The sequence below is a fragment of the Protopterus annectens genome, chromosome 2.part0 (genome assembly GCF_019279795.1).
Source record: "Protopterus annectens isolate FY-2018-M chromosome 2.part0, PAN1.0, whole genome shotgun sequence".
Lineage (NCBI taxonomy): Eukaryota > Metazoa > Chordata > Ceratodontiformes > Protopteridae > Protopterus > Protopterus annectens.
In genome coordinates this window covers 43,188,225-43,201,131 of record NC_056728.1, presented here as the reverse complement: position 1 = coordinate 43,201,131, position 12,907 = coordinate 43,188,225, and the positions used below count along the sequence as shown (strand labels likewise).

Genomic DNA, 12,907 nt, shown 5'->3' with positions numbered 1-12,907 from the left:
ATTCAAATTTACAGTAATTGACTTGGTAGTAATCGAAAATAGGGGTGGTGATATGAATAATGCCTTGAAGCTAAAAGAATATGAGTGGATTATTAGATTACAAGCCAACAAAAATCCAGGTCTAAATAATGTAGTAAGTTTGAAACCAGTATTGGTAAAAAGACAGAGAGAAATTATGTAACTGAATAATATAAGGGATTTTTTCCATCTGTCTTTAAAAGTTCTGATTATCTGTTGCTGTTGTTTATTATGCTGTTTGTTATATTGTCATTATACTGTTAATATATTTTATGTTTTATATAATGTAGTTAATATATGATTTTAGAATTTTTAAGAGGTTTTTAAAGAAGCTTTTTTATAAAGGAAAGTTCTGGATAGGCTGGCTGGATCATGTGATGTTAATTATCTCCTATTTAAAAAGAATGAAAGCCTTATTTTAATTGTACTGATGAAGGGTGGTTAGCCCGAAAGCTTTATCGTATTAAATTTCTTGACGCTATATTTCGTGAGTTCTGAGACAAATAACTTAACCATTATGCCAACTTATGTGTGTGTGTGTGTGTGTGTGTGTGTGTGTGTGTGTGTGTGTGTGTGTGTGTGTGTGTGTGTGTTTGTGTTGTGTTTGTGTGTGTGTATATGTATATATATATAAAAACACTCTAAAAATTCTTTAAAAAGAAGTTTCCCTTGTACTGATGGACAGATGAATCACAATGTAACAATTGCAATTAGTATAACATTTCTATCAGCATTGCAGTCTTTGTTGCAGATTCACATGTTATATAAACTGTTACAAAATGCTATGTTAAATTTAGCTGTATAACCTTTAATCACTGAAATAAAAGACCTAAGGTTAACAAGATGGCCTTGTTGCTAGAAACCTAGCATTATAATTATTATTATTATAAGAGGCTAATCATCTTGCTTCACATAGCCGTTGTAATACACTTATTCATAGTTCCATAGGTTCGTAGGTTTATACTAGGCTAATGACCACTAGGGCCCTTAAAAGTCTAGCCATGCAACCCAAATGTTACCTACAATTTTGATTTATATTTAATTTATAGGGGTTATTTACTGACTGCCTCTGTCCATCAGAGACATAGGAGCCAGACCAGGGGTGAATTTCCAATTACTCAGCCACTGTTCCAAGTTGCACTGAAATAGGGATATGGAGGAACTGTGACTCAAATAGATGGGGAGCCTGTTGTTCCAGAGAATGGGAATTGTCTGAGAAACATCTGTCTCTCCAACATGTCCTGTTTATGTTGCGAGCAAAATTTAGGTCTTTTATTCCAGTAGTTCTGATGCTGTTTATTTTACAGATGTGCAAATGATTTATCAAAACAAGGTCAAGGGATGCCTTGTATGCCAGACAAAGAACTCTTCTCAGAAGCCTGTATGATATTGAATAAAGAGGTAGGGCTTTGAGGCAATCAAAGTAGGACATGGTCTTTGCTCTCTATATTCTTTTTATAAGAAACCTTTGTGGATGGTTCAGTTGCTGCATGTGTCTGGTGAGGTACATACTGAAGGGGGCATTTTACTCTGTGATAAGCTTGATGAGGGCCGAGTACAGTGATATGATGACCTCTCTGGACCTAGCTCTTGTTTATAAACTGAGCAACATAGAAGGATTTTTTTACTACCTTGGACACATATTGTTCGATGTCTAAGTTACTGTTTACAGGAGTTCCCAGATCTCTGGCAAGTGAATCAACTTTAAAGGGTGTTTTATTGATGGTGTAGTTACCCAGGGTGGCATACTTCCCAAAAGGTACTATAATGTATTTCTTGGCATTGTGTTTTAAGCCATGGCTTTGGCACCGAGTGTTTGTCTGTATTAGACCTTCCTGAAGTGTACACTCATCTTGTGGGGACGGAATGACTGATGTGCCATTTATTGAAATGAATTGCACAATGCACTGGAAAGCTTTGCTCAGCGTTTGGACACAGCATATCTGGGGCAGAGAAAGAGACGGAGAGACAGAGATGTAGTGCAAATTTTGCTCACAGCCCTTCTCTGAGAAGTTATTTTTGGACACTGTGTACTTTTATGTAATTATACATGTTTATCTTTTCAGCCTTTTAAAGTAAGGGAAGGTAATTAAGCTTTTTGAAACTACAAAAATGATGATATTTCTCTGTGGCTGCTTTTCCATTCCTAGTTTTTGTCTTTTTCCAGTCCATAGCATTTGAAGCTATTTCTCTCATCTGCCACAAACAGAGGCAACCTTTTATTGTTAGTTGTATCTTTGAAATTAATACTAGTACACAGTTTTGATAACACATTCACTTAGCGTAAATTTTATACTGCATATTGCCTGGCATCGATAAATAACATGACAAAGTTTTTCAGACTTGGTGGGAAGACATTGTTCCTGCTTTTGGGAGCATATGTTTCTCAGCCTTGTATCCTGCAATCTTTGCAATTTAAAAATATATATTTACACTTTTGAAAATTATTTCAGTTAGGTAACAATATTAAGACAAGATGGCATCTGTGATCTGACAGAGACAACGAGGGATAGGGTGACTCATACATTAACAAGAGATGAGCACATATTTAACACTTGATGGCTTGGTAAATAGCCATACACAGCTTGCTTATGTTTAGATTTATTATGAGGTCACTTACAAATACTATTGAATGGGACTTGTGAAATAAGAAAACTGTACATTTAAATCTGCTGCAAAATGTTCCTTATGCCACCCAAGAGGAAACACTGCTGCCAGTTTTAGCACACTGTAAATATTAATACAAATGGTCAGGAAGAATCTTATTTTAAAAGTTGAAGTACAAAATGCTTAACAGTGCCATACCATATATATTCAGTAACAGAAAAAACATTATTGAAAAAACTTGTGACTAATAAAAAGGGCATACGATTTGCAAATGAAATGCTCTGACTAACTTTGTTCTGTGTAAGGGAATGAAAGCTGATGAGGATTGTTATAAGATAGGAAGACACTTTCACAAAAAAAGGCCTACCTCTTCACTTATTAAGCTCTTCCGATTGTATACAGTCCCCCACGTTGCAATTCCAATAACTACAATCTTGCCTTCTTTGGGACTACTGCTCATGTTATAATCACGTATGGCTTCTCCAACGTGCTTCATTACACCAGCATGTGAACCACCAGTTATGATCCAGGCACCTATAAGACACATTTAATGTGACATGAGATAGCATGTTAAGTGCACATCTGAAGTAGTAGCGTGAAATAATCTAGAACAGTATAAACAGTAATGTATTGTGATCAGTGCATAAAGCTACACTGTGTAAGTTGGCACTGCATGCTTAGGAGATCATTGCAACTTTGTACTAAAGTATTCTTCTTACATTTTACTATCGTATTCCTGATAGGATTTTAGTCAAAGGTGCTGTAATGATTACAGTAGCAATTAGCATGACAGTCCGTGTAATGTGACTTATTCTAAACTGCTACTGTTTGTAAGTTGTATTTACAAATGTAGATACAGCTGAAGTTCAACAGTTCTTGCACCAGTAGGCTAATGGAAGAGTTTACACTTACAAAATGTGTAGGAAGCATTCATTTCCCCAAATGGCTTAATGTACGTTTAGGCTGGTTATGTTTTACTGTAATAGTATGGAAAAATAAGGCAACCATGCACTTTAACAAATAATAAAAGTTGAATGGCAACCAGAGGCATCCAGGTGAAGTACTAATGAATGGCCAAAAAACAAACTTACACATACCAATTCCGAGATAGCCATTTCACAGAATATTACCTTTTCTCTGAGGTATGGCTGCACCCCACACACCTCCCGCTACTTAAATATACCAACTCCGAGATCGTACTTTAATGTAGTATGGTGTGGAAAGGGAAAATTACCCTTTCCTACACTGTAGCGGGATCTCAGAGTTGGTATATTTAAGTAGCAGGGGGTGGGGGGGTGCAGGGGGGCTTGCCCACCTGCCTACACTTGTTAGTTTTTTTTGTTCTACATTTTTTTATTGAGTTTCGATTGTTTAATGGTTCGATGCATAAAGTTCAATGTTTATGCATTTGAACCATTAAACATTTGAGATTATAATATAGACCCATATATATATATATATATATATATATATATATATATATATATATATATATATATATATAAAGTTTGGGGGTGCAGGGGGGGTTTCCCACTTGCAAAAAAGAAGTTAAACAGGGAACAGCGATTTCAAAATTTGCTTTTGCGGGGGTTTTGGTCTTTTTTATTTTTGGGTTGTCGGTACTTGGCATTTTGAGTTCTAACATTTCAATAAGGAACCATTCAGGCATCAAATAAAAGTATTATCTGAAATTATTTTGAGACTTTATTTTGCTTAAAAAGTGTATTTCACAAAATGAAATTTGTACTCACTGCTCAAATCCAATTTCAGAAATATTTGTATATATTTAGCATGTGACTTTCATTTTTTTGATCTTGTATTATAACGACAGGACAGGACAAATGCTAAAAGAAACGTTATGCATAAACAAAAATGACCATGTATTTCAAATCTTACCCAAAATGCAGTTTAGCTCAATGGCTACAAAGTCAACCCTTGGATGACAAAAAGGAAAGTAACATTTGGTAAAGCCTTGAAAATAAGAGCTGTTAAATCAAAAACCACTCTGAAAAAGCAAATGGTTTTCCTGAATGTAGAGAGTGAAATATAAAAAATAAAAATGTTTGAGACAGCTTTAAGTTTTGATGTATACTTATAATTTATGTTTATTTTACATAGTCATAATGTACACATAGCAAACCAGGAAATATAACATCATAAAAAAACGAACCAAGAAAATATTTTATATAGCATTGCCGACAAATCTTGCTTAAAAGTTATTGCTGTGTTCTTTTAAACTGCTGATGATTTGTAATAGTCACAATACACAGTGAAAAAGAGAAATGTGTAGAGTTTTCATTTCTATTTCTTTCATTTTCTGAACTGTATTCACTTCTTAAGCACACTTTTAACAGTCAACAAGCAATCCTTATGTATGATGCCTCTATTTCCCATTGGTGACAAGCCCCATTTATACTTTTATCCCTTTCTTAAGTTACATTCAGGCACCCCAGTACCAGTGGTTAGATTATATTAAATTACACTTTATAACATTATGTAATGTACTTTTAACTCCTATATTTTCACAAGCGTATTCATTTATTCTTTATTTACTTTGCTGTGCGTTTAAAGTTCATTAAGTTAGCACTGTTATCGCTACATTTATCGAAAATGAGAGAAAAAATATAGAACACCTAGAAAAAAGTCAGAAGTATATACCACACCTAACAATAATAAACCATAAACATAAACTAAGAAAAAGAAAATAAAAACAGCGCAAGCACAGACAAGGCCAGGACATTTATCCTCCAGCACTTTCATTTGTTGACTCTTTTCCTTTGTACAAGGCAGGATCCAGGTCCTAAGATAGGTCTGCAGATGCTGTTTCATTCCCATTATAATTGATTTTAATTCATTAGAGGTAAGTCGCCATGCATTTTACCACTGTGACCACCTGTGCATTAGACAACCTTTATTCTCATACTTTCCTTTTCTCAACCTTGTTTTCCGATATCCTCCACTATATTTGCAACTTCTTGCTTGGACAGGGGATCCCTATTTTTCCTTTTCATAGTTGTCGCTTTCTTAACTGACAGCATTATTCTGCACAACAGTTTATCTAACCTGCCCTCACTTCCTCCTTCACTTTGGCCCACCCATAAGAAATACCTGGTTTTAATTAAGGCTTTAGCCCCCCAACCTTTTGAATCACAATTTCTAACTCCTCCCTCAAGGTATCTGGTTTCCTCCAGTTCCAGAAAATAGAAACTCAATCCCATCCACAACCACAAGTCACATCTGCACCAGCTCCTCTTAATACTCGCCAAAATCTTTTGCAATGCAATCAGTGAATACAAATGTTTGTGCAAACACTGCCAGGAAAAGCTGCAACCTTTTCTGGATCTCATAGCCTTTAGCAGTAACACCCGCATTCTTTACACATTCTCAAGCTTCTATTCCCATTCCTATGGTTCTTTGCCATGTTCTTCTGAGTTCTTGCAATCTGTCTTCCCCATCACGCTGTAGCATTTTATCCAATTTGGCTATCTGCTTGTTTACTCCTAAAGCCCCTTCCCACATCTGGTTTAGCCGTCGAACGTAGCTGAGGCCATTCTTCCCATCTTTACCTGTTTCCAGTTAATACTTCCTGCTTTTCCCCTCAAAGAGTCAAAGTCTTTCCTCAAAAACAGATGCATCTTTAGGGTTTGACTACATTCTTCCCATCCTATTACCTATTCATTTTCAAACATCTGGTGTCAAAACTTCAATTTAGTAGCCTTATTTTGCCACTGCCAAGCCTTCATTTAACCCTGCATATCTGCTTCTGCTTTTCCATTTGGTATGACATCTTTAAGCCATCTGCATAACTAACTTTTCTTCCAGGATTTACTTTTCTACAGTTTCATTGCCCGTGGCAGTGGATGTCTCAGTTTCTCTTGCTCCCCACCCCAGAAAGCCTCTAAGATATCCCTTTTCCACATCTAGCTATCCTGTCTTCCTTTCAAGTTGCAAACATTCATCCAGTGAATAGCTTGTAAGTAAATTGCAGTTCTATTTAGTGAGCCACCCCGAGACAATGTTTGCATCATCTTCTTCATGGTAGCTGTTTTTTCAGTCAGTTGGGGTCCGAAGGGTGTGCCCAAAGTGCACCACATGATGGAATACAAGCCAGTGCAGTACCTGTATTCAGTGATCAAAATCTAAGTTTAACTGTTTAAACTTCTCCAAGTTACTTTTAATTTTGCATAATATTTACTTCAAGTTGTAATTCTTAGAAACTTCTTGCATTTTCTTCAAACATGCTCCTTGGTATTTTATTTTTGAAGCACATAGACCTGTGTATATCTCTTGCAATACCCTCCCTTTTGCAAGTTTATTTTATGATCTCTTGTTCTATCCACATTTTCTTTACCTCCTGCTAAACTGACAGACTTCTCTGTGTGCTGGAACAACACTTGTAGGACCTCTTCTGGGTCCTCTAAAGTCAATATAATGTCTTTCACATACAAACCTATCTTTAACTGTTATCTGTGCCAACTATAACTATTAATTCTTGACTGCCAGATTTTTCCACCAAAGGTTCAAAATATGTAGTAAATAAGAGTGGTATCATAGGCCATCCACAGGTGGGTCCTCTGCTTAGTCTAAATTCCTTGGGTAGATCCACTTTTATTTAAACCATAGATTTTGACCTAGTATAAATCCTTCTTAACAACTCTACCAGTTGCTTGGACATTGATGCACTACTCAACACTGTAAATAAAAATTTCCATTCAACCAAGCTGGAAGCTTTCTCTGCATCTTTACGAACTGCTACCATTCAGAGCTGGAGCCAGCACTAAACAGCCTAGGCAGCTGCCTTGGGGCTGTGTTAGGAGGGGAGCCCTGGGTTGGCTGGGGCACCCCAGCTTCACTATAAAAAAATATTCCTGGTAAAACCCCATGGGATCCTTCCATAAACACAGCAAACATTAGGACCCCACAAGAGAACTTCCTTTCCTCACAACTTCTTTAAGCCCCAGAAGCCTCCTTATTATGACAATATCCTAAAGTCATATAAACCAGCTTGATGGGAGATTTAAGTTTGTAACATCCATCATCTAAACCCGCTTGGTAGGAGATTTAAGTTTGTAACATCCATCATTTAAACCCGCTTCCTGGGATATTTAAATTTGCAACTTCCACCATCTAAACCTGTGTGTGTGTGTGTGTGTGTGTGTGTGTGTGTGTGTGTGTGTGTGTGTGTGTGTGTGTAAAATTCACCACTTAGGTGCACTGTCTATTTAAGTGACTCTGCTCAGAGTCAAACCCCAAACCTTAATAACTAAGGGCAGGTAAGTGTCTTAACCCTCCACACCAACTGCCAGGTCTATTTTAATTTAATTTTATTTTTTTACTAATCACTGAGGATTACTGTCAATGTCATAGGTTCATAGGTTCATACGTGTGTACTAGGTAATGGCCCTGGAGCCTTTACAAGTCTAGCCCATAGGATTACCCTGGCATTGTGCCACCCGACCTTAGATCCCACTGCCTCTGTCAAGTAGAGCCACTAGAGTGAACCCTGGGGTGAATTTTCTATTTCCCATCCACTCATCAAGATTTCTCTTGAAGAGGGCCAATGATGCACTCCGCTTGACATGTATGGGAAGTCAATTACATAGCATTGGCAGTGTCTGGGTTATGAACCTGCCCCTCCAGCTTGTTCTGTTGATTGTGGTAATGAGGTTGAGGTCTCTGGAGTGTGTATTGTGAAGGGATTGGGATTTCTTTAGATGTAGCATTTCTAACAAAGCTGAGTCAGACATGGCTTTGTAAGTCAAGCAGAGATCGCATCTAAGTAGGCGATATGAGACAGAGAATAGTTGGAGTTTTTTTAGCCTGGCCATATAGGACAAGTGTTAATGGCCTAAGATCCTCTTTGTGAGGTATTTTTGTGGCCTCTCCAGTTGTTGCAGGTGTCTAGTGAGGTACATGCCAAATGGGGCATTGTACTCTATGATTGGCCTAATGAGGGAAGAGTAGAGGGAGACAATAACCTCTTTCTTCCTGGATGCAAAACCCTTAGTAATGAGATGTGCCACATAGAAGGACTTTCTGACCACAGTGGCAATGTGGTGGTCAAAAGAGAGGTTGCTGTCAACCTGTGTTCCCAGATCTCTTATGACGCCTTCTGTGTTTAGTGGACTACCATCGATGTGGTAATTCATGGGAATGGGATGATGACACATTTTTTGGCATTGAGCTTAAGGCCATGGTTCTGACACCAGTCACTGGTCTCAGTGAGGCCTTTCAGTCAGATGTCAGCATCACTTAGGGAGTTAATTATGGCTCCCAATTTGCAATAGTCTGCGAACTTTGTCAGCCATAGTCCCTTCGTGTTGGCCTGGACTTCAGAGAAGTAGATAACCAAACAGGAGAGGACCCAGGACCAAACCCTGTGGGACTCCACTCATGACTGGTCGACAGTCTGACTTGAAGTCAGCTACTTTTACACTGTGCATGCTATCTGTAAGTCAGTTTGCAACCCACCTAGTGATATAGGGGTTGATGCCTAGCTTAGTGAGTGTTTCTATGATTCCTGAGTGGGGAATGGTATCAAAGGCCTTGGCCAAATCAAGGTAGACTCTATGAATCACCTTGCCTTCATCCACAGCTCTGGTGACTGAATAAAAGAAGTTGACCAGGTTGAGCAGGCATGATCTACCCTTCACAAAACCAAACTGTGTGGGATCCAGAGTTTGGGGGTTCCTATATCTTTGTTTATTAGGTCCATGAGGATGCTTTCCAAAGCTTTGCATATCAGACTTGTCAGGCTAATGGGGCGATAGTTTCCTGGGTCTGTAGTCACTAGTCCTTTGTGGAGAAGGATGACTGTAGCAGTGCACCATTCGGTAGGAGCAAAGCCTGAGGTGAGGCTGTGATTGAACAGGGCACACAGGTGAGGTGGCAGTTCACTCTGTAGTTCATGTAGAACACCGCCATGCAGAGTTTCATAACTGTGTTGTTTGGTGTCAGTGCTACAACAGACAGCACCCTTGTTTTTGGTGGTGAGGGGTGTAGGTTTTCTTCCCACAGCAGTAGATTGAATGCTTACATTCCTGTACAGCATAAGGGGGGAGGGTGGTGCTGCACTCCTGAGTGTGCCCTCTTTTGGATGAGATGCCTAGTAACTATAAACCTGTTGTCAGTTTGCCAGCTATTCCCTATTCCAATGTTACCAGCACACCATGTTTTGTTTAATGTAACATAGGCAATTAATTCTTCAAGTGCAGCAGGCACTGAATTTGTAGATGAAACACTGAAATGTATAATTCTTTGCCAGAAGCAACCTCTTCCTTAGTTACAGATCTCATTAATGTGGAATTACTCAGATGACTTTTACTTCTGCAGAAATTGTGCACATTCACTGATTGTAATGACAAACATTTGAGTGGCCTTTTATGGTTGAAAAGTTCTGAAATAAGTAGTTTTGTCATTATTGGTTTATATGTTTAGTTTCATTGATTACTGGAAAAATGTTCAAAACTACAGATTTAAAATAGACTCTAACAAGTGGTGCTGTATTATACAAGGAATATAATTTAATACAGTCAGGAGGGTGAATCAAAGAACACATGCATGCATGCATGGTCCTAAAAATCTGTGCATCCATTATACTGCCTAGTGCCCCATTTGACAATGATGTGGCTCTGCTGCTACTGGTTTCTGTCCACTCTGTGCATCTTGTATTACCAATACAATATGCAGCGAATATTATTAAATGTCTTCCTTCCATTGATAAAGCCACACTGATCTGCATGAATTAGGCCTGGGATTATTTTCATTGTCCTCTTTGCGAGGATGGCTAAAGGTTGTATAATCATGATTGTGTACTGATCTTGGTGAACTTGGTTGTTTTAAATTCCTCACTTCCTTCAGTATTACTACAATCCCATTTTCATGGCACTGAGATATCACTCTTCATCCAACATCCTATTCATTAATATGCCTTGTATTTCTGTCAACTTTGTACACTCCTAGCTTCAAAATGTCAAATGGAAGTCCATTGGACCCAGACGATTTCTCCAGACATTGTTCCATGGCTTCTTTAACTCCTTCTTTAATGATTGTTTTAACCGTGCCCTTTTGTTTGCCCTCATTCATTTTTTATGTTTTTACTTTCACCTCCCCCAAGTAGTTAATCAGAATAATGTTTAATCAGCTCCAGCAGTTTATCCACTTTCGTTACTGTTTCTTTGGCGAATGGATCCACCACCAAGGCTATGAATCTGTACACTTCCTGCTGCTTTTATCTACCTGCTAGTGCTGTCATCACCCATAAGGAGTTATGATGTCAGAGATCCGTCGGTGCCATACGTTGCATCCTTATTTTTTCATCAGCTTACTTTTGTAGCTCTTTACGTTTTCCCTCGTTCTCTCCTCCTCACCTGAATGTGTTGTTTTTCTTTTCTTTTCAGAATCTTCAGTTCTCTCATAAGTGCTACATCCTTTGCCATCTCATATACTCCTACTCTCTTTGTTCCATATGCATTATTTCCTTTATTCTATCCTTCAGATCTTCCCAGCTGTCTGCTGTTAATTTTCCCATCCCCTCTAGTTGCTTCTATTATACTTTCTGCAGCCATTTTCGGTATTTTTTCCCTTCAGTTTATAGACTGGGAACTGCCCCTGCTGGTGCAATGGCTGAGTTTGTCCCAAGCTCACACTTATATGAGCACGGCCAGAGAGAGAATTATCAGGGCAACAAAGACATCCACAATTATGTCCAAGTATTCTTCTCTTATAAATCCCTAATCTAGACCACCATGAATGTCTTGCTGAAAAGTAACTGTACTCATCCTGTCTTTCCTTCTCAACTTTCTCCCAGATTTTTCTGACCCTGTGATACAAAAGATTTTCCTACATGGTTTCTCCCTTCTTGTTCTGCATCTACCTCCTTATGCCTAATTCTCCCGAAGTATCATATTCCAGTCTCCCATAACTAACAGCACACCTTCTTGAAAATGCACTAGCTCTAAGATAATTTTCTAAGTAATTGTGATCTTGGTTCCACTCATTAATTCCTTAACCATTGCTAAACATCCTGTTTGATCTTCCAGAAAGTACTACTCCCCACCTCTTAGAGCCCCTCATATGAGGATCTAACTACTACTTCCTATTCAGTTTGTCCCAGCTTTTGTTGCTCTACACTACCTAGGTGTGTCTTCTGAAGAAGCACAATATCTTCTCTTTCCTGTTTCAAAATATTGAGCATGCCATCCCATTTCACCAGGTCCAGTAACCCATTAACATTCCAATTAACTACCTTTAAACTTGTCTCGCCCATCTTAATTCAGTCACATACTATGTTACTATACCATCTGGCCATCCTCTTCCTGATACTCCAGATTACTTTACCTTTTTCCTCGCACATACTGTTTGAGGTACTACAGTCCTGTACTTTCCCAAGTTCTGTATAAGCCTTAATATTCTGTAACATACCCTAACCATATACACTCCTAATGGGTCTATATTACAAGATCAAAGCTTTACTTAATTGAATAAGTAAAGCTTGATCTTGTAATATTGAAACCATAAAATGTCGAATGGCCGATTTAACCCAGGGAAACACTTCCCTTGGCTGTTATGTGGAGTATGCCCATTTTCCAATTTGGAGCGATCTCGCAGTTGGTATATTTAGATGGGGGGGTGTTGGGGGCAAAGGCCCCCCATTTAATTTCAGAAGTAAAGTTTTTTTTTTTGATTTAGCCAAGGGAAGTGCTTGCCTTGATTGAATCGGCCGTTCAACATTTTTAGATGTTGATATTACAAGATCGAGCTTTAGTTATTCGATTAACTAAAGTTTCAATGTTGTAATATAGATGCCTCCTAACTATATACACTATATACAGACTGTCCTCCAAGGTGGAAGCATTTGCTCCAAATTCAGCACCAACACTTTGTCTCCCACCCATCTCAGAATGAAGATGGTTGCAACTTCTGCTGCTTTCGAGACACAGAGGTACATCATCCTCTCACTCCCCCGAGAACTCTCCATGAAATACTTCCCAAGCTGACACAATTGTGGCTAGACAAATTATTGTTATGATTCAGTGCTCTTAAGCAGCTGTCAGGATATTTACTCAATACTAGAATAAATTGTTCCTTTTTTACGTGTCATCTGCCTGGAATGTGATCTTGTTTGCCAAACCAGAATTCTATTATTAGGCACTATTTCTAGCAATAAATTTAAAACTATCAGTATCTGTACAAGCTGAAAAACTTTGAACATATGCAGCTGAATATAAAGGAAAAATACAGAACAGGGCATTCACTGATGACCAAAAAAGGGTTTATAGAG

General features: G+C 38.3%; 1 protein-coding gene across 1 annotated transcript in view; it reads right to left on the bottom strand.

Moving 5' to 3' along the window:
- The window catches only part of LOC122792941 (transient receptor potential cation channel subfamily M member 2-like), a 1,068,883-nt gene that overhangs the window by 947,820 nt on the left and 108,156 nt on the right, over positions 1 to 12,907 (bottom strand). Inside the window, exon 5 of the mRNA XM_044060527.1 lies at positions 2,993 to 3,159. Coding sequence (XP_043916462.1) covers positions 2,993 to 3,159 — 167 coding nt within the window. The remainder of the gene's footprint in view (positions 1 to 2,992; positions 3,160 to 12,907) is intronic.